This window comes from Impatiens glandulifera, chromosome 7 (genome assembly GCF_907164915.1).
Source record: "Impatiens glandulifera chromosome 7, dImpGla2.1, whole genome shotgun sequence".
NCBI lineage: Eukaryota > Viridiplantae > Streptophyta > Magnoliopsida > Ericales > Balsaminaceae > Impatiens > Impatiens glandulifera.
The window spans coordinates 2,652,331-2,673,275 of record NC_061868.1 but is presented as its reverse complement, the minus strand read 5'-3'; the positions used below and the strand labels follow the sequence as shown (position 1 = coordinate 2,673,275).

General features: G+C 31.0%; 3 protein-coding genes across 3 annotated transcripts; all 3 read left to right on the top strand.

The window, feature by feature from the left end:
• Positions 1 to 9,727: 9,727 nt before the first annotated feature.
• On the top strand, positions 9,728 to 10,630 carry LOC124945984 (MAR-binding filament-like protein 1). Its single transcript, XM_047486528.1, has 2 exons — positions 9,728 to 9,857; positions 9,940 to 10,630. The coding sequence occupies exon 2, from the start codon at positions 9,940 to 9,942 to the stop codon at positions 10,558 to 10,560; it is 621 nt and encodes a 206-aa protein (XP_047342484.1). The 5' UTR covers positions 9,728 to 9,857; the 3' UTR covers positions 10,561 to 10,630.
• A 1,708-nt stretch (positions 10,631 to 12,338) lies between these two features.
• On the top strand, positions 12,339 to 14,948 carry LOC124910641. Its single transcript, XM_047451311.1, has 5 exons — positions 12,339 to 12,611; positions 13,337 to 13,394; positions 13,935 to 14,015; positions 14,143 to 14,178; positions 14,408 to 14,948. Exons 1-5 carry the CDS (start codon positions 12,529 to 12,531, stop codon positions 14,483 to 14,485), a joined length of 336 nt encoding a protein of 111 aa, XP_047307267.1. The 5' UTR covers positions 12,339 to 12,528; the 3' UTR covers positions 14,486 to 14,948.
• On the top strand, positions 14,537 to 14,920 carry LOC124944917 (pentatricopeptide repeat-containing protein At3g47530-like). Its single transcript, XM_047485265.1, has one exon. The coding sequence runs from the start codon at positions 14,537 to 14,539 to the stop codon at positions 14,918 to 14,920; it is 384 nt and encodes a 127-aa protein (XP_047341221.1).
• Positions 14,949 to 20,945: the final 5,997 nt, after the last annotated feature.

Genomic DNA, 20,945 nt, shown 5'->3' with positions numbered 1-20,945 from the left:
TATTTACTTTTTCTGTAAGGGGGATTCATAATTCTGTAGCGAGAATGTATAAATGTGTCAATTTTAATGGAGGTGAAAAAAACAAGAGAAGTTGTTCAAAAAATTAAGAATAGTTATGCTCTCTTCTAGTTTAGGGACAATAAAATGTGAATATTCTTAGTCTTTTTGAGAGTTCTTGGGTTCGAGAATATCAGGCGACAAGTTATGCGCATAATTAAATGATTAAATGTTTACATCTTAACCCTTGTTCCCACAATTTAATTCAAAAAAACAAAATAGCTTAGTTAGACATCGAAGTTTTTTTTTTGTCTATTTTTTTTTTGTCTAAAAATCAATTCTCATTAAAAAATGAATAAATTTTTGACAGGTTAATTTACTAAATTAAAAAAATATATAAATTCGGTATTTTAACTTATAAATTCAAAATCTCGTTTCGACATGTTATATATATATATATATATATATATATATATATATATATATATATATATATATATATATAATCAGTTTGAAAGGTTAACTTACTAAAATTTTAAAAATAATTATCCATTCGATATTTAAATTTTTTAAATAAAAAATAAAATATTGGTTTAACATGTTAATTGTGTATTTGTGTTGTAAATAATAACATAATAAAATGTTTTTGTTTAGAAAATTTTTAAAAAATAAATATTTGGAATTATAATTTCAAGATAAAAATAATAAAATTGATAATTATAAAAATAAAATGATTTCAATTCGATTTGAATTATGATTCTTAATCTTAAATATTCTATCAAAACTTAAAAATTGAAATTGCAATGTGAATTCTAATTTATTTATTTATTTTTGTTTACCAAACACATATTAAGGGTCTATTTGGATTAATAAAATTGGAATTGGAATTTAAATTTTATTTTCACAATAGACATTGGATTACAATTTAATTCATATTTTTAGAAAAATTATAGAATGGTAATTTAATTCTAATTTATATGTTTAATATATATATATATATATATATAATACAAATAATTTGAATATATATTTAAATCTTTTTTAATATCTTTTGCACATAATTGCAAACAACAATATTATACTCAAAATTTATAATTTTTCATAACGAAGGATATTAACGTGTTACGAGTTCCAGAAACTAAGTCGTTATAAAAAAATGATGTTTTGATCCATAAACGAGCTCTGAAATGACCCTATATTACATTTTCTCCAACAATAATATTATACTCAAAGTTCACGATTTTTCGTATCGGTCATTATGAAGGTAGGATGGTACTCGTGACTTGAGTATTTTTAAAATTAGATGTTTAGACCATTACTTTAGATTTTTACGAGTCAGTTTTCAAAAGACAATTTTTTATGTTTATGTTCTCCCGGCCCAATAAATAAGTATGGGCATTATATTAGACCGAATTATTTATTGGATATATGAGGTGTAAAAATGGGGTGTCTACATGTGTTTACCAAAACAACTTTAGGGTATGTTTGGATGAGTTGATATAATTCAAATTATTTATCTTAAATGGTCTCAAAAATAGAATTATTTATCTTAAATAGTCTCAAAAATAGAATTAGCCCCTAATTTTAATTCATATTCCGAACCTTAAGGTATGTTTGGATGAATGAAATTGGAATTAGAATTTAATTCCAATTCTATAAGAATTGACATTCAATTACAATTCAGTTATTAGCTTTGAGAAAATTATAGAATTGTAATTCAATCTCAATTCATATATTTTAAAAAAGAATATAATAAAAATAATTTTAATATATATTATCTATTTTATTAAAATATTAATTTGACATAATTAGTTATGATAATTGTAAACACTAAAAATAATATATATACCCAATTTATAATTTTAAAAATAATTATTTTGATTATTTCTGAATAAATAAAATTAAAATAATTAAAAGCATGGTCAAAACCTAATCAAACAATTAATTAGTTAATTATTGTAATAATTAAATTTTAAATTAATTAAGAATAATAGCAAAAAATTAATAATAATTTAGTGATAAATGTTGTATTTATTTTATCTCTAATTAAGTTTAGAAAAATCAAAAGGATTAAAATAAATAATTTAGCATAAATGTTGTATCAATTTTATCCCAAATAAAATATTTATTTAACCCAAAAACATACAAAAATAAAATAAATTGATAAAATAAATGTCATAGTTATTTCAAATATTTTTGTATATTTGAAAACAAGGCCAAAATGGTGAAAGAAATATCAATTTCAAATAAACCTTTGAAGTTAAATAAAAAAAATAAAAAAACATGTGATCCAATGCAGCCGAAACCCGGATGAATCGCTGCAGCAGGAGTCACAACCATTGGATAGGCGCTGGATTTTTATCCAACGCCTAAGAGCTGCCTGCGTCGCCCGCTTTAACGGAGCAAATGCACGCTTGTGAAGCACTGGATCAGCTAACGTGCGTCCCACCGTTAAATTAAACACGTTGAAACGCCCAGCCGCGTATGAAATGCTAACGGAGCGTCCCGCGTTTAAAATTACGCCCGAAACGACGTCGTTTTACACTTAGTTTGTCTTCTTCCTCGCGACGACGAACATGATAAAAACAAATCCCATCTTTGATTTGTCAAAGATTGAACTTCGTCGATAGTCCACCAAATCAGCTTATTCAAAAGTTGAAATGATCACCCTACCACGATGATCTTTCGTCTACGATCATAGGATTCATCATGGCCTGATTGAGCAAGTTGGATTAAGAACAGTTAAAACGTCATTGATGGCTTTTGACTAAATCCAATACACTTGCTTCACAAACTGACTTCAAGAGGCTATAAATAGCCTCTCTAATTAATATGAGGCTAAGAGATCAACTCTAAAGCCCTCAATCAGAATTTTCAGAAAATCTGTCATTGAAGCTTCAAGCTTCTAGATTTTTGAAATCTTCGTACTAGGCCTTAAAACTTGAATCCATACATCTCAAAAGCTTCCATAAAGTCTAATTAGGAGTGTTCTCCAATATTTGGTAAACTTCCAATCACCTTTTAATTCAAATTTCTAGTTTGAAATTGAATTTTTTTTATTAGTTTTCATAAGTTTGTATACTGCCTGGTTGTAGGATTTCTTGATTGGAAGACGATCCTATGATCATTTCCAAGTTTTCCGTTGAAGCTAAAACCGATCAATCGATCTAAAACAGAAACCCCAAATTTGAATTTGGAAAATTTCATAATCGGGTTTTCTATTATTGAGTTTTTGCTCAAGAACAGTCGCCTAGAAAACTTCCCAACATTATTAATTCTAATGATGTTGGGAACCTATTTGGATCATGTTTGATCAAAATCAAAATTTTCATAAAAAATGAAAATTTCAAGTTCTTGAATTGGTCAAAACAAACAGATAGTGTTCATGTTTTGGTTCTAATCAATCATATAAAACATAAGGAAGCTATTGACAAGCCCCTTACACTTCATTAAAGTCAAAAAACTAAAAACCCAATTTTTACATTAAAACTGTTTTGATCATCATCACGATCGAATGACACATTGGGATAATGTGCATAATGATCATAGGAGCTTTGTGAAACTAAGCACTTGGATCAAAGAATACAAGCCTCAATCAAAACTTCAAAACCTGCAGTTTTGATATTTTTGAGTACCAAGAGGTTCGACTGAGAAATTTCAACCAGGACCGATGATATTAACCAAGGACCGAGAAGTCTCAACTTCCAAACCTAGGACCAACAAAGTTAGCCTAAGGCTAACTCGTGATCGTTGACTTCAGCACCCCGACCGAGGATCCTTAGCCAGGACGGAGGGAGTCCCGACCCTAGGACTGAGGGTTTTAACTTTGGCTGATAAAATCGCATCTAGGACCGAGGACACCGGTCCTATTCTATGTTTGGTTGCACTTTTAATTTTCAAAATTATTTTTGTAATTTTAAGACATTAAAATATTTTCTAAAAATCCCCAAAAAATAGAAAATATATTTGAAATATTTTCCACAAAAATATTTCGATGAGGGCTCATTTGAGATTTATTTTTAAACCTTAATTTTTTTTAAAACTGATAATCTTCAGGTATATTCCTCCATAGTCATCAGCAGCAACATGTATCAATATTTAAATATTATTATTACAATTTTAAATACATAAAAATCAGTGTTTAGGACTAAAAGAATAATTTGTTAAAATAAAACGTTATAAAACCAATTTTCAAAAGCTAATATTTTATAAAGTAAAGACGTTTTCAAAATGAATACGAAGAATAAAACGCAAAAACTCTTTCCCGAGTATCACCTCACTATAAACTAAACAAAACTCAAATAACCATCCAATAAAAACATAATTCATAATTACCTTGAAACCGTGAAACAACCAAAAAGAGTAAATTTTATTTTAATTTTGACTATTTCTTAATATCGGTAAGTTTTCACTACACTTCCACCCACATTAATTAATTAATTAATTAATTAATTAATTAATTATTTTATCTATAAGCAACTTTTTTTTTTATCATATATTTCTAACTTTTCAATTATATATTTTCTACACTTGCCATATATATATATATATATATATATATTTTTTGCACAATCTAAGAGTTTAAAACAAAATAGGTTTTAAAACTTAAACTAAACCCAAACAGTCCCTTAAAACTGCATTTTTTTCCCTACATTATCGGGATATGTTTACTATATTATTTTTTTTTAAAAGAAGAAAAATAAAATAAATTATGTGATCACCTTCAAGAAAAAATTAAAATATAATACAACTTAATGAAATAAAAACTAATAATAAATTTGTTTGACTTAGAACTTGTTTGATATAGGTTTTTTTGAGATTTTATCCAAATTATTTTTATAAATTCTCTATATCACATCACTATATTCTAATTATCAAATAAACTATTTTATCAACTAAAATATCCTTATTTTTATTTTTTTTAAAATACCAAAAAAAATTATAATAATTTAATAAATTAAAAACCCAAAATAACTGTTACTTTTTTGATCATCAATTGTTTACATAAGCTTTTGTATATGATGAAATAAGAAGAGTAAGCACTACTTATTTATGTGACTAATTAAGCTTTGTTTGATATGAGTTATATAGGATTAATTTTTAAATATCTAATTATCAATTTTATCATTATTAATTAAAATATCATTCTATTTGAAAAGTTATGAAAAAATAAATTATTTTGATAAAATAATGTCAATCACATAAATATAATGAACATTTTATTTTAAAAAATATTGAACTGTGAAATTGGGGCTACTTATTGGGCCAATTGAAATTTTGAACATTTTTTTTAAACTTCACAATATTGGATTTCTTACTGTATAAAATGAGATTTTATTTTAGCAGTTTCAAACTTGTTAACTTATTATTTAGTGATATTTTTTAAAAAATAAAAATAAAAATTAATGTCATTAATAAAAATTCATATCATTGATAGTCAAAAACTTCACTTGGTTAAAATTTGGTAGTTAAATGTGACATAGATCTTTTAATAATTTATTTATAAATGTTAAGTAAATAATAAATGAACCAAGATTAAAATCTAAAATTTTGTTTTTAAACCCAAATTTGAAAATTTGAAAAAAATGTTCAGCCCAATAGGTAATTTAAATAAAATAATTAAATGATAATCATCAAATAACTTAATTTATTAAATAAAATATTATTATTTTACTTTTATTAAATTTAAAATTTAAATATAAAAAAATATTGTGATAATTCATCATACAAAAATTATAAATAACTTACATTTTTATTTTTTATATTTTTTTTAATTCCCAAAAATCATAAATATAAATCAAGATCAAACTTGTTGAATAATTATAATATATTTTTGCATTTAAAATTTTAAATTAAAAATAGTTAGATATTTTAGTTAATGATTGAAAAAAAATGATGTAATTTAATAAAATAAAATAAAAAACTTAATATCAAACAACTCTAAAGAAAATATTATTTGAAAATATCCCTTAATTATTGAAATAATCATTTATCATACAAGTGAGAAAAAGTGATCAGCAAATGGGATGAGAATAGAGAATGCCGTTCGTGTGAATCTGTAACAATAATGATAATAATATGACAGCAAAGAAATAATAATAATAAAAATAAATAAATAAATAAAGGGGCTCGGATTGCCTGCATTTGATCACAGAATCCACACACTCATCTACACACATTTGTATATATATATATAAATATAAGAAGAGAGATAAGTTCATCATCATTTCCTTCAAACTGTTTATCATTTCTATAAGGTATAATCCTCTCTAATGTTTTAAAGTTTCAATCTTTATTTGCAATTTCTCTTATTTATGTCTTTAAAAGTGATTATTGGTTTTCATTTTAGTGATGAAAAGTTAGCTTGTTCGGTTTGATTCAATACTTATTTAAGTTATAAGAACTTATTGATCATCAAGAAATTGACGAGAATAAACTAAATCGTTGTAATATTTTATAAACATTGTTCTTTCTATAGATTTTTAAATTTTTTTTCTTATTATTTTTTAGTTACATCTTCAATCATTTTCTTTTGTAAGTTTATCATTATGGGTTATATTTTTGAAATCTTTTAATTAGATCTCATTAATTAACAACAATTAATTTGTTACACTTTTACTTAAATTGAAATGAGATTAAAACTTTTAAAAATGGTTTAAATATATATATGATTATGTGGTTTTGAATTTTAAATTTTATTAGATTACATAAAATTTAGTGTATTTTTGTTTTTGTAACAATATTTTGTTTATTTTAAGTAAAATTGAATTAATGATTTCAGGATAAAGAGTAAAAAAAATCGATAAAATGACAACCAATTTTTGTGCTATCTTGGGTCGATCATCAACAAACAAAGTGGCAGAAGAATATAGTAATTTGGCCCAACAGAAAAAGTCGAAAACAAACAAGGATGGATCGAAAATTGAATTTGTTGAGTCCTTGAATTTCCATCCTTGCTACTATGAAATTCCTCTCCAATTGACGGCAAATGAAGTGTTAATGTCGGAGGATTACACTAGGGTGACCATAAAAGGTCGTAATTCGAATGTGACTCACTATTTTTGCAACTTTGTACTCAAGTGTTCCCAAGATGAGTTCGATTACAACATCATGATTTCTCACAAGGGAAAGAAGGAAAGGGCGAGATTGACCATTCGTGATGAATTGTCTTGTCAATTATTTGGATCCGAATCTTCTATTTTCTCATCTTCCTCTTCATTCTCGTCGAGTGAAAACTCTGAATGTTTTTGTTATGCGTGTAAGAAGAAAATGAAGGTCGGAGATGTTATGTATGTTTATAAGAAAATATCGTCGTTTTGCAGCTTTGATTGCGTGTCGGTTGAGGTTCTTGTTGAGGAGATAATGGAGGTTATGAACAAGTTTTCTTCTCCCATTTCAACAAGCTTGGATGATAATGAGTTTATTTTCTTCATGGAAGGAATACCATCTTAAACTTGCCTCCAATTGGTCATAATATTACTTAATTAAAACATGTTTGGAATATTACCAAAGGAATATGAGTTAAAAAAAACATGTCTTTGTGGATGCATTCAAGATTCTCCTGATATTTTGTTTTTTTACTGAATTAACTAAGACATAAATTAGAAGAATTTCATGGTTTTTATTGAAATCATTGATAGTGCTGGTAAATTAGAATTTCTTTTAAAATATATAGAATTGTGTTATTAATAAAAGATGGAAGATAAATCTAAATATCACACTAATATAAACCCTATGAGTTATAAGTCCAACGACTCATCTACTCATTAAGTTTAGTTGTTTGAAATTATTATCATTGTAGCTCGAATAGATTTTGTAAAAAAAATTAACTCGAATAAATTTCAAATTTTATCCCAGTCCGGATCATAACCCTTTTCAAATCAAAATATTTTTAGTTAGAATCAAACTTATAACTTTTAATTTATTAAGTAAAACCCTTTGTCTAATTTAAATCTTAAGCTTTTAACAACTTTTATCATAACTTTGAAATGTATTAATATTTAAAAAAAAAAAATGAATTGTATAAGTTTAAGCAATGACATGGCAATGCAGGGAGCACATGTGATGGGATACTTAAGCTTGTAACAACTTTTATCATAACTTTGAACTGTATTTAAAAAATTTGAATTGTATAAGTTTAAGCAATGACATGGCAATGCAGGAAGCACATGTTATGGGATATTGTTCTTTAAATCTCCCAATATCATTTCCCATCACTACCCCTAAATAAGGCAGATATAAAGAAATTTGACGAGGGTAATTATGTCAGACAATAAAAATGAGAGGAAGCAGCCATTAGAGAGATTAGATGAAGAAGAAGATAAGAAAGAAATTAGTAATATTGGCCGATGGTGGGAAGTTGTTACATTTTGAAATCTCCCTATTGTTGTCATCTAAATTTGATTACTTCAACTTCTTGCTATTCTTCATGGCCATGTTCTTCCCATTCCACCATTATCATCATGTGTTCTTTACAGGCCAGAAATGGAGGTCAAATTATAAAGAGGATAACTTGTTTGCAAAATCAAGGTCTGATCAAAGATGATGGAATTAGCATAAGGAAAGTAACTATTGCAATTTTTGTTCCATTATTATTGCAATTAATGATCATCAAGACTAATGCTTCTGATCATACCTTGCTAGCAGCAGGTCAGCAATTTGGTGTGCAAAATAAACAACTTTTCTTAGTCAGTTTTTGCTTTCATATCCTAAACATAAAACTATCAATCAAGTCGAGTCTAGGGTGTCTAGGGTCGGTCTTGAGGTTTGGGGTGCCCTAGGTGGAAAAAATAGATTTGTTCTTATTTTACTATCTATTTTAAAGTTAAATTGATTAAATATAATAATTTTATAAGGATCAAATCTTGGTAAAAAAACATTTTTATTGAGGGCGTCGGAACGGGTGGCCCTAAGCGGCCGACTAACTGGCCTTACCTTAGGACCAGATGACCGAATCACAAATTCAATTCTCATTAATAACACGCTTTTATAAATGAGAGCAAGTGTATAAAGTCATTAGAAATGAGTATTCAAATCGATATTGATCCGAACCGAAAAACATTTGAGGAACTATAAGGTTTAATAAAAAATTGTGTTCCTTGTACTTAATATTTTTAATTGTTTTAAAATGTATATATGAATTATTGGATATACAGGATCTCATATCCAAACAATTATTAAACCGACTCAATATCTGATACATCAAATATGTCGAATATAGGGTTGGATGTAAGGTTTTTATTGATTCTAACTACTTATTAGGGTATCCGCGGTCACCCTTAGGGTCATTGCTAGTCGCCCCGCGGAACCAGGTCACAAAAAAAGAAGGGTAAATTAGACCAACCTTAATTGGAGCATTCCAAAAAGTTAAAACTCAAAGTTGCATTATTTTCCCATCAATATGTCTCCTTAAAAGAATCCCCTCATGTTTGTGTTCTTTCGGAAGAGGCTAAAATGGAGAACACTGTATGAATGCAAATATCTCAGGTATAAATATTGTATGATTTGTAAATTAGTTTGATTTGAAAGTCAATTTCTGCAACAGAAGATGTTTTTGAATCTGCTTGAAAAAACATGTTAAATTGTCAAAAGATCAAGTGCCAAGTCAGCAATTAGTAACCTGTCTTATGTTTCTGTTGTTTAGATTGAGGATGCCGAGTCAGCATCCTCGACTGCTGACATGGACATGATATTTTCACAATTTTCATCCCAAAACCTTTTTTCTTTAACAGGTTGTTGCAAAACCAAATGCATTACTATCCCTTGTGAATGGACTTGGAATAATTGGTTCTACCGTGCTCGGTTCACTCTATGCATCTGCAAGAAATGAAAAGCTTGCTAATGAAACAACTATAGAATCTGTAAGAACTTCTTCTTCATCTCTCTTAAGCCTTACCAATTTTCTAAAGAAGATATTAAAGAAATTCCAATGGATGTAGTCAGATGAGAATGGAGATAAATGAAAAGGAAACATCAATTGCTTCTCTGAAGAAGAATTTCGAATTAAAGGTTCAAGACGATAGAGAAGAAAGGAAAAAGCAAGTTATGGTGGAAACTGAAGAGAAGTTCGGCCTTACAGAAAAGTTGAAAATTGCAGAAATTCTGATGACGGGTATTGGACAGGAGCTGGAAAAGGAGAAAAGAATGGTTGGAGATCTTAATGTACAAATACAGAGCCTTCAAATCAATTTGATGGATAATAAGGAAACTAAGAAGGATCTTGAAGAGAAACTTAAGGAAATGAGTGAATCAATTGAAGTTTTGGAAGAAAGGATTGCAGTTCTCATTATGGAGATTAAACAGAAAGAAGCTGATCTTCATAATCACAGCTATGTAGTGTCTGTAAAAGAATCAGACCTTAAGGAAATGAACGTTAGCAACGAACATATCAAATATAAACTAGCTGGATTGAATTCAAAAGCGAGAAGATTGAATGAAGAACTTCTGAGAAGTGAAAGAGAGATAGACCTGAAAAACGCAGCAACAGAGAGTTTGAATTCTTTAGTAAGTTCTTTACTCGTGGAGCGAGAGAACATTCTAACCGGAGAATTGATGCCATTCTGAAGAACAATAATGTGCGAAGATCATCTTTCAGGGAGAGAGCTGCTGCACATGCTCAGCTGTTGGATGAAAAAGACAGTGAGATCGTTAGGTTTAAGGAAGAGGTGGATAGCATTTCGAGAGAATTGACACGAATTGAAGCTCTACTTGTCGATTTAACACAAGAAAGAGATGAAAACAGGGAAGTGCTAGATTCAGAGCTGAAAATTGTGAAGAACCTGAAGCAAAAGATTGAGATCACTGAAGGAATTCTAGAGAACTCAAGAAAAGAGGTTTCTAACATGACAGAACAACTCCACAAATCTGAAAACCTGTATTCAGATCTTGAGGCCGAGCTATCAAAGATTCAAGTCGAATTTTCCTCCACTAAGAAATTGCTTGAAAATAGCATCGATGATGTAAAAGAGAGTTCATGCGTTTTAGCTACCGATCTCAAATCTGCGAATGAGATTCTGAAGAAATCGCAAGAAGACCTAAAAATCAAATCCGATCAACTAGCAGACACAGTTGAGATTCGCGATAGACTAAATGAAATAATCAACGAGTATAAGAAAATAGAGAAGAGATCAAGTGAGTTAAAAGAAGGAAATGATGCAGTTGATTCACTAAATAAAGAAAAACGGAGATTAGAGATCCAGATTTTGGAAAACAGAGAATCAACAAGGTTTCTGGAGACAGATTTAAAGGAAGTTACGAGATCTCTAGATAAAATGAATAGAAAGGCGATTATACTTACAAAAGATATAGAGATAACCATTTTTTTTGGCGTCGAAGCTCGAACTCGAGAAGGAGAAGTTCTTCAAATCTCTTGATGAACTGAGAGAGGTGTATAGAGAAACACAATAAAATATTGAAGATGTTCATAGAATCGTGATCAAGCTTGGTATTGAAAATGAGAATTTGGAGAACAGATTAAAGAAAATGAAAGAGGAATTGGCGTCTGCAAAGGGAGAGATTATACATCTTACAAATCTTATGAATTCATCGCCATCTCCATCGCCAAAAGCTCAAACCAGAAGACAGCGGCGCCGGCGCGATTCCCCCAACGCGAACTAGTTAGGGAGGAGAAGGTCAGGATATGGTTTTTCTTGATGAGTCCACAATGATTCATTTCAAAATCAGTCTAAATTATATTTTAAATACATATAAATAAACAATTATCATTAAATCAAATATAAAGGGGGAATTTGATAATATGACCCTCAAAAGTGGGTTATTTTCATATTTAACCTCCAAAAAAACCATTTTGATTTTTAACCTATTTTATAAAAAAATTCCACTTTTACCCTTACTAACCTTTTCCCATTTTATTTTATTTTTTTATTTTTTTATTTTCTTTTCCTTTTCCTTCTTTTTCCCCGTTCCCTTTCTTTCTTCCCGTTTTCCTCTTCCCTGAAGCCCGCGGCGACCGTTGGCTTTCCCGAGCATCCCGACCATTCTTCCGGTCCCTTTCTTCCTGCCGAGCATCCCGACGATCGTCAAGCCCCAGCCGGACAATCTCCAAGCACCAGCCGGATGTTCTTCGTTTCTCGTTCGAATCATTCAGAGATTGAGGCTAGTTCTCCTTTCACTTTCTAATCATTCAGTTTAGTTTAGGGATTAATGATTACTGCAACGTGCCTAAGCTGAATGTTTGGTTTGTTGGGGCGTGGGCGTGGGCGTGGGCGTGGGCGTGGGCGTGGGCGTGGGCGTGGGCGTGGGGCTTGGGGCTTGGGGCTTGGGGCTTGGGGCTTGGGGCTTGGGCGTGGTGCTTGGGCGTGGTGCTTGGGCGTGGTGCTTGGGCGTGGTGCTTGGGCGTGGTGCTTGGGCGTGGTGCGTGAGCCTGAAGAACTCCGATTCACTAGTCGTAGATGACAATTCACAAATCCCACCCATTCTTTCTCTTCTCCATTTGATTCTCTCTTCTATATCCGTCAATTGATCGGTACACCTAAGCTCAGACTCGAAGGAGTGAAGTCAAAATCGGGAAATATGAGCAATTTTCGAACTATCTGCAGACCTCACACCATCTTCTCTTCGATGGCATCTTGTTGCTGGGATCGAGTTCATTCGAGGTCACTATCTTATATTTTGTTCAACAAATTGGTCTAGGATCATCATATAACAATGTTTTTTTTTTCAACACTGAATTTCTTGCATCAATCAATAGATGATGCAATATGGATATGTATTGAACTCCCTAAACTTGTAGACCAAGATTAACTAATTAAGCCTCTAAAATTTTGAAAAGATGATCTGAACCTTCAATATGTATTTATTTGATCAAATAAACCTTCTATCACTGACTGTTATGCATCCCTGCAAAGCATATGAGAAAGGCACATGCATATATAGACGATTGATTGGCCATTTTAAAGGAATCTATTGAATTGATGAAAGACTAATTTGATTCCATATTTATAAATGGAATGTTTAGATGATCATTTTCAAGGTTTGGGAGCTTGTTTAATCTTTAGCTATAAGTTTAAGGGACTATCTGATCAGCTTTCCTGAAATTGAATGATCTTGGGTTGGATTAGGAATTTGATTATTTGCTAGTATTTTTTAATCTAATAGTTCTCCTTTGATTGAATACTGAATATATTTGAGTTTATTTCATACTTTGTCATTTCTATACCTCGGCTATACCTTCTTTTCTCTTTGGTTCCTATTTACTTCATACTTCCCTATCTTTCTACCTACTTGTAACCAAATATTTGTTTGCTTACATTATTTAAGATATTTATTTGTACTTCATTTGGACTCTTCTTGATTTCCTTTAAATTTATGATACTTGCAGATTTTCCCTTGAGAAGGCTACATCATTGGCACTTGAATTACTTAATGAGCTTATTGGGGTTAGTTGACATTTTTGCAATGACTTCTTGTGTTTATTCATGAAGACCAGCTGATGGTGACAATTTTGATCTGTTTTCTTTGTGGGCACTTTAAATTCATTCCTTTGGAGTATGAAAAACAAGTTACTTAAGTCGAGCATCAATAGCCCATGGATTTAATGAGATTGAAAACAAAATATATAGATATCTTGATAACTGGACCGTTGCATTATTCATCTGCTTCATTTTTCCTTAAGAAATTTTGATTGAAGTAGAATCATAGAAAAGCTTTATGGAAAACATCTTGTCTAGATGTTGATCAAAATGAGTTCACATTTGAAAACAAAACTTAGTCTAACCACATATTCAGAATTTACTGGCGGTGTCTCATTTTGATCCGGATTTAGATCCTGTTCTAGAAACATATAGTTTCCAAATATGCTAGTTTTCGTTTCCCCTATCTTCTTATTGGGAGCTATGAGATCAAGAGGTCATAGTTCTATTTTGATGCATTTTTAGTGCTTTCTTTACACTAGCCTTATTCTCCATTTTTTTTTGAAGGAGCTTAAAGTGAAGCCATGCCCAGTTGTGCTTGCATCTTTTTCTGATGGTTCCAAAGCATGCATGTACAGATTTCTTCAGGTCATATTCTGTCTTCTCAACTTACTTTAGGCACAATTTCTGTTGCTTGTTTATCTTTTCATGGTTGTAGGTATGCTTGAATCTTGAGTAAGCTAGATTAGCTTAAACATATCTCATTTTCTTGCAGATAATTGAGGGGAGATGTGGAGATTCGCTGAACTTGGTACGTTAGCTATTTAGTTATCAACTTTTTTTTTATGATCATGATACGGACAAATCTACATTTATTATGTTTTCCAAAAATCACAATGATTTGTAAAGTAATCTGATCATGATCCTCATAATAATCCAGAAATGAATCTCTATACCAAATGAAAAAATATGATGATTTTTAAGTAAGAAATTTGATTCCTTTTGATACCAGAGTCAAAGAGTTTTTTTCTTCTTCTCAGGATGAGTATCGATTAGTCAGAGACTGTATTTGTGGTCATGTTTATGATTCAAGTCCTGTCGACTTCACTAGTGATTAGGGGACCCGGTTTATTCAAAACCCATCTGTCCTATCACGAATAATAAATGGCATGGCTTCCCGTTTGGATACATTTTTCCTCAGCAGGATAGAATCACAACGTAGAATCGGGGTATCATCCGATTGCAACACAATCGAAGTGAATCGGAAGGTGTATGAGTTTATTGCAGAGGATATCTCGCATTATCGAAAGACTGAAGTTTACAGAATGGTGGAAGAGGTTGGACAGCAACTGAGGATTGCGGGTTATGATGGAGATGGATTGGATTTGCATAGTGAAAAGTTGGCGATTGTTTTTGGGTTTTTGTCGACTAATCCTGGATTGACAATAAGAGTTGCGAAGAATCTGGATGTTTGTTCTTTCAAACCAACTTTCACTTTCATTTATGTCAATTGGGACTTCAATTTGTGGGACATTTCTGGAATGATTCAATAAATTTATGAATTTATATTCAATTTGTCAATATGTTATAAAGTGGCGTGATAGAAATTGTATAGTGGGGAAGAAGAAACATTCAATAATAATTTAACAACATTAATGTCTTCTCCCCTAACACTAAATGGTGATGCATATATTATAACCATGAGAAATATTGTTCTCAAAACTAAATAATGAGATTACCCACAAATAATGAGTAATTCTAACACGTTTTATGAGAATTTTGGAGCAAATCATGTCCATGAACGAATCAACAACCAAAACAACTTCGACCTAGTTGTGGCTTTGGATTGTGGCGATTATTAGCTTCTGATCCTGGGTAATCATGGAGCTTAACATCCATTCTTCTTATCATACTCGTCTCTTCCACATCAATCATTTTCTTCTCGGGCTCCTATCCATTATAAGAAGAGAGAAAATAACTCAACTCAACAACAAGAATATGAGCCATTCTCTTTAGCTTAATTAACCTGGATATATATAGAATCATAAATTGACATACATCAATAAATCATGATGAGTTTGTACATACCAAAATCAGGTTTAACCCATCTGCATTGTATGAACAAGGGGAGAGACAAGATCAGTTGTGCGGCCAGACTTGACTTCCAATTGATCGGTTCTGCTTACTTGTCCCGACCAATTAACAGAAGTAACTTCCTCCGCAACCCGCCCTCGATTCTCCCACTGAAAACTCAGAGAGGGTGAGTACTTAACATTCCTATGTGACAATTCTCTGCTAGAACTATTATTAGTTATAGTCCTATCTTTAGCTTATATATATCGCTTTGTTTAAAATTTCCAATAGAAAAAAAAAAAAACTATTGCGGTGAAAGTGGTTCGAACACCTGACCTTCAGATCTTCAGCCTGACAATCTCCCAACTGAGCTATCCATGCTTATTTATAAATTTATTAAATTAGTTTTACATATTGTGTGGTACGCCCAAGCCCCACGCCCAAGACCTATGCTCCACGCCCAAGCCCCCACGCCCAACCCCTACGCCCAACTCCCACGCCCAACCCCCACGCCCAACCCCCACGCCCAACCCCTACGCCCAACCCCCACGCCCCACGCCCACGCCCCACGCCCAAGCCCCATTCACGGCCAAACCCACGCAATTCAATTGCCCCACGTGAAAATGTTCACAAGCCAACAAACCAAACATTCAGCTTATTCTAAAACAATAAAACTAACCTCAGTCTCTAAATGATTGGAACGAGAACGAGAAAGGAGAACTAACCTCAGTCTCTGAATGATTGGAACGAGAACGAGAAAGGAAGAACGTCCGACTGGTGCTTGGCGATCGTCCGGCTGCTCGGCAGGAAGAAAGGGACCGGAAGAAACTAACGGTCGGCGGGCAATGGTCGTCCGTGGGAAAGCCAACGGTCGACGGTGCAAGAAGGAAGCTGAGGAGGTGAAGAGGAACGGTCGGGGGGAAAGCGGGGGGAAGAAGAGAAGAAAAGAAAAGAAAAAAAAGAAGAAGAAGAAAAAAAAGGAAAAAAAATGGGAAAAGGTTAGTAAGGGTAAAAGGGGAAATTTTTTATTAAAAATGTTAAAAATCAAAATGGTTTTTTTTTAGGTTAAATATGGAAAATTAAGTCTTTTGAGGGTCATATTATCAAATTTCCCATATAAAGTTATATATAACAATGATTTGCAAAAATCAAATAAATAAATTAAATTTCTAAACATTACATAGTATAAATTTACAAAAACTAAGATTTTAATAGAAGTAATCAATCTATTTATGAAGGAAACTCCAAAACTTCAAAAAGAACTTATTTTAATTCAATAACAATAAGTGATGAATGAAAACAAGTCGAATGAATCATATAAGTAGTGTCGAAAAAGTTTCTACCCAAAATTTTGAACGGCAATAAAATTTACCTTTGTCTATGGGTTTATGATTAAAGCCAAAAAATATTCCGTAAAATTATAATGACAATATACCAATATCGTCAAAATATCAAAAAAAAATTATAAAATCGTTAAAAAAAATACATACAAAAGGGCATTCAGAAGAACAAAAAAATTCCAAAACTTCTTATAAAAAAAATAATAACATTAAATTCGACAACATCGTCTCATTTACTGTAAAAAGAGAGATGAATACAGACTCGAGAAATAGTCATCAACACGATTGGAGTGTATAAGCAATGTCGGCCCCGAGAATTGGGCTGTCCGATCTCCATGTACAAAATGTGGAAAAAAAATGTCTGCCCTAATTTCTATTAAAAAAATTATTTTTATTGAGATTAGAACCCATAACCAAATAGAAATTAGAACTTTTTTATATTAAATCACTGAGTTACCCTCTTGCTGCTCGGGGATCAACGCGAGAAGCATAAGTTCAGAACGAATGCCAACATCGGATAAATACACTCTTTACTGTCACTTCATGGTTATAAGCTTGTAGGCACACTTTTATGTTATAAATTTTAATAAATTTATTTAAAATATTAATTATTTTTATTAAATGGGTTGCCTAGTGTAGGTTGCCCTGACCCGTAGGCTTGACGGGCTTACCCAATACCGACCCTGGGTATGAGTAACAACGACCCACTAAAGACGGACCCGTAGACTTGACGGGCTTACCCAATACCGACCCTAGGTATGAGTAACAACGACCCACTAAAGACAGATAATATTATTCGGATTACAAAAATTCGAAATGTCAAATTTAATCCGGGTAAATAGATTGTTGCACCAAATAAAAGATAACTTCCACTAAAAAAAATATATGAAAGGTGAAAATAGAAATAAGACACCCTCTAATATTAAAAAAAAAACACAAATTAGATGATTTTTCAACTTCTCCCTAATTTTATTTTAGAGAGAGAAAATTATATATTCAATATAGTATAACTCGTGTCAATTGTTTATATTATAATTTAATTTTTATTATAAATAAAATATACATTAACTTTGTATATTAAAATAAAATAAAAAAATATTAGATTCAAATTTTAACTTACAAAATTAAAAAATATTTAATTCTAACAATTAAATAATAAAATATTTTATTTAAAAAAATATATAAATTATCCCAGTTAAAAACTTAAAATGAGTAAAATTGAGAACTAAAAAATTACATTAACTTCAATTTAATTAAAATTATAATTTCAATTTTATTTGTTAATCTTAAATATTTGTATAAAGTTAAGAATTAGAATTACTCTAATTCCAATCTCAGAACTTCTCATTAAAATGCTAATCACTACTAATTTTATTAAATTGGTAAGATTGATAGTTTTGAAAAGAAAGACTCTTATAATCTTTTAAAGTTTTTTTTTAATTTAAATACAATCAAAAATTATTTTTTTATATATATTTTTTATTAATAAATCATTTAATTCATTAACTAAAATTTAAAAATACCTTATTAAAAAAAATTAAAATTAAATATTAATATATTTAAATTTCTTACTAAAAAATATTATTTTCTGAAAATCAATAACACTCAACATTTTTTAAATAAATTTGTAAGTCCCCGAAAAACGGCTATGACCTCCCCATATCTTAGCACGTGTCGTCTCGTGAGGCAAACGCGTGACAATATGGGGAAAATATTTTATCATCAGCTGGGTGACTCGAAGTTCAATACGTTTCAACTTTGGTTTGTGTGTCTGAAATCTTTTAAAATAAAACATTTATTTTTTTAAAAAATTTAAAAAATACTTCAAACAGTAAGAAATTAATTATGTAAAAATAATTAATCATTTGTTTAAATTTAAATAATCTGGGAGGCTAAATAACAATTTAACCAAAACTCGGTTTAAATTAATCAAACATAACTAATTTAAAAGTTGATTTATTTGAAAATCAGAGTGGCCAAGAGATTTTATGAAAATCAATAAAAAGATACGTGTATAAACGTATTTATACTAGAGTTTTTAAAAAAATATGGTTCGTTGTCTGTTTACGCTTGGAAAAGGGCTTTCGCGCTATGTTATTCACATCCGCCTAAGGACGTTTTTCAAAATTCTTCTACAATAAACAAAGTCTGGTTTTTATAAAACCAATTATAACAACATTTATTATCTTTATTAGTAGTTCAGGGCTCCTAAACAAGGATGAGTTTTAAATAATTGTACAAAATTATGTAAAAGGGGTGTGCACTAGTTGTAATGTAGTTTGATTTAATAAAACCTGAAAATATCAGAGGAGAATGTTAAAATTTAAACATAAATTCCAAACGGAGCCTTATCCAAAATATTGGTTTAGGAAACATCCCAAAAATAAAAAAAATGTCATTTTCTGACCTTTCAGGATTATTTGAAAATGTGTTCGAGGTCCAAAATTACAAAAATAATTTTAGATTTTGAAAAATGGAACCAAATAGGCCTTAGGATCGAAGTCCTAGGGTCTGGGTTCGGTTTGGTCGATCTAGGCTCGGTCGGGCTGGGTCAAAACTGGGGTGGTTCGGACTAGGGCTCGGTCGCATGGGTCAAAGGACTGGAGAGCTCGGTCCTGGGATCAGGAGGCTCAGCCCCAAACTCAGGCGACTCGGTCGTAGACTTGGGAGGCTCGGTCCCAAGTCAAGTTTACCTATTTAGGTGCTCGGTCTTAAGGTTAGGTAGCTATCGATCCTAGGTCTAGGGTCAGAGTTAATTCTATAGGTCATAGGTCTAAGAGGCCCGTTCCTAATCATCGGTCCTAGATTAAAATAGGGTTCGGTCCAAGGTTAGAAACATCGGTCCTAGGCTAAGGGTAGGACTCGGTCCTAAGTCAAAAAACTCGGTCGGGCTCCACGGTCCTAGGCTAAAACGATCGGTCGCGGGGCTCGGTCATTCCTTAAGAACACTGGTCATAATCCTCGGAGCTAAAGAACATCGGTCCTGGTCCTCGGTCAGACCTGAAGGACACCGGTCAGACTCCTCGGTCGTTGGCTAAGTCCCTCGGTCGAACTTCTCGGTCGCTGGCTAGGTTCCTCGGTCGCCGGTTATGATCCTCGGTCGGTTGTAGGACCGAGGTGTTCTTGATTTGGTCAAAACTTTAGAAGCTCGTATCTTTTGTTTGGGATCATGAAATCATGATATGTAAGCTACAATTAGTTCATATGATCATGAAGAACACAAGCCCTAACATAAATCACGATTTCAAGATCTTTATAAAGATTAATTTCAAAATACCATTTCCAAGTCAAATGTTGGGATCTTTCAAATTAGGCCATTTCAAGATCTGATTTTTATTTCATTAGCTTTGAAATGATGAATATATTTGAACTTAACCAAAAACAAGATCATCATTCAAATATTAAAATAATTTTTGAAAATTGAATCAAAATCCAAAAAATTTCAAAAACATAATTTGATCAAACATGATAAAATCAATGAAACATTTACTTAGAATTTATCCTAACATATTGACAAACATGTATAACAACTAATTGGATTAACAAATCTAGATTAAACCATGAAAACGAAAATTTTAAAAATCCAATTTTATGCTTAATTTTTTAACAATTTCAGTTTGATCAAACATTATCAAAACGTGATTACAGTTGCTTGTGATTCATTCTAACATGTTAACAAACATGTATAACAGCTAACTAGATAAAAAAAAAATTAGATTAAAAACAAGAACACAAAAATTTTAAAAACTTAATTTTCAAATTCAAAATTTTGAAATTCTTATATTGATTTGATCTCTTTCAACATAAAGTTCATACATAATATATAATGATTCTCAACAAATAAATCACATAATCAAAGCATAGAGAAGATCAAACCCGGTCAAATAATTTTTTTTTGAAAAAATCAAAATTTTAATTACATATCGAAATAAAAAGCTTCTCGATTCATACCAACATTTGAGAACACTTCTGAGAGGTGTTGGAAGCTATCCAGAAATTGGAGTATAAACAACAAACGATCCACCAACCGCTGTGAATATTATCCGAATTATTAAAATTCGGGATAAATAATTTGATCCGACTAAAGAAGATGCCGAATCAAACAAAATATAACATCAAATTTCACATGAATGGTGTATATAAAACGAAAAATCATTCTATAGGA

Excerpts from the sequence above, each read along its gene's own strand:
- LOC124944917 (XM_047485265.1), top strand. The coding sequence starts at position 14,537 with ATGGCTTCCCGTTTGGATACATTTTTCCTCAGCAGGATAGAATCACAA.
- LOC124910641 (XM_047451311.1), top strand. The coding sequence starts at position 12,529 with ATGAGCAATTTTCGAACTATCTGCAGACCTCACACCATCTTCTCTTCG. Across the intron at positions 12,612-13,336 it reads TGGGATCGAGTTCATTCGAG|ATTTTCCCTTGAGAAGGCTA; the intron begins GTCACTATCTTA and ends TGATACTTGCAG. Across the intron at positions 14,179-14,407 it reads GTGGAGATTCGCTGAACTTG|GATGAGTATCGATTAGTCAG; the intron begins GTACGTTAGCTA and ends TCTTCTTCTCAG.
- LOC124945984 (XM_047486528.1), top strand. The coding sequence starts at position 9,940 with ATGAGAATGGAGATAAATGAAAAGGAAACATCAATTGCTTCTCTGAAG.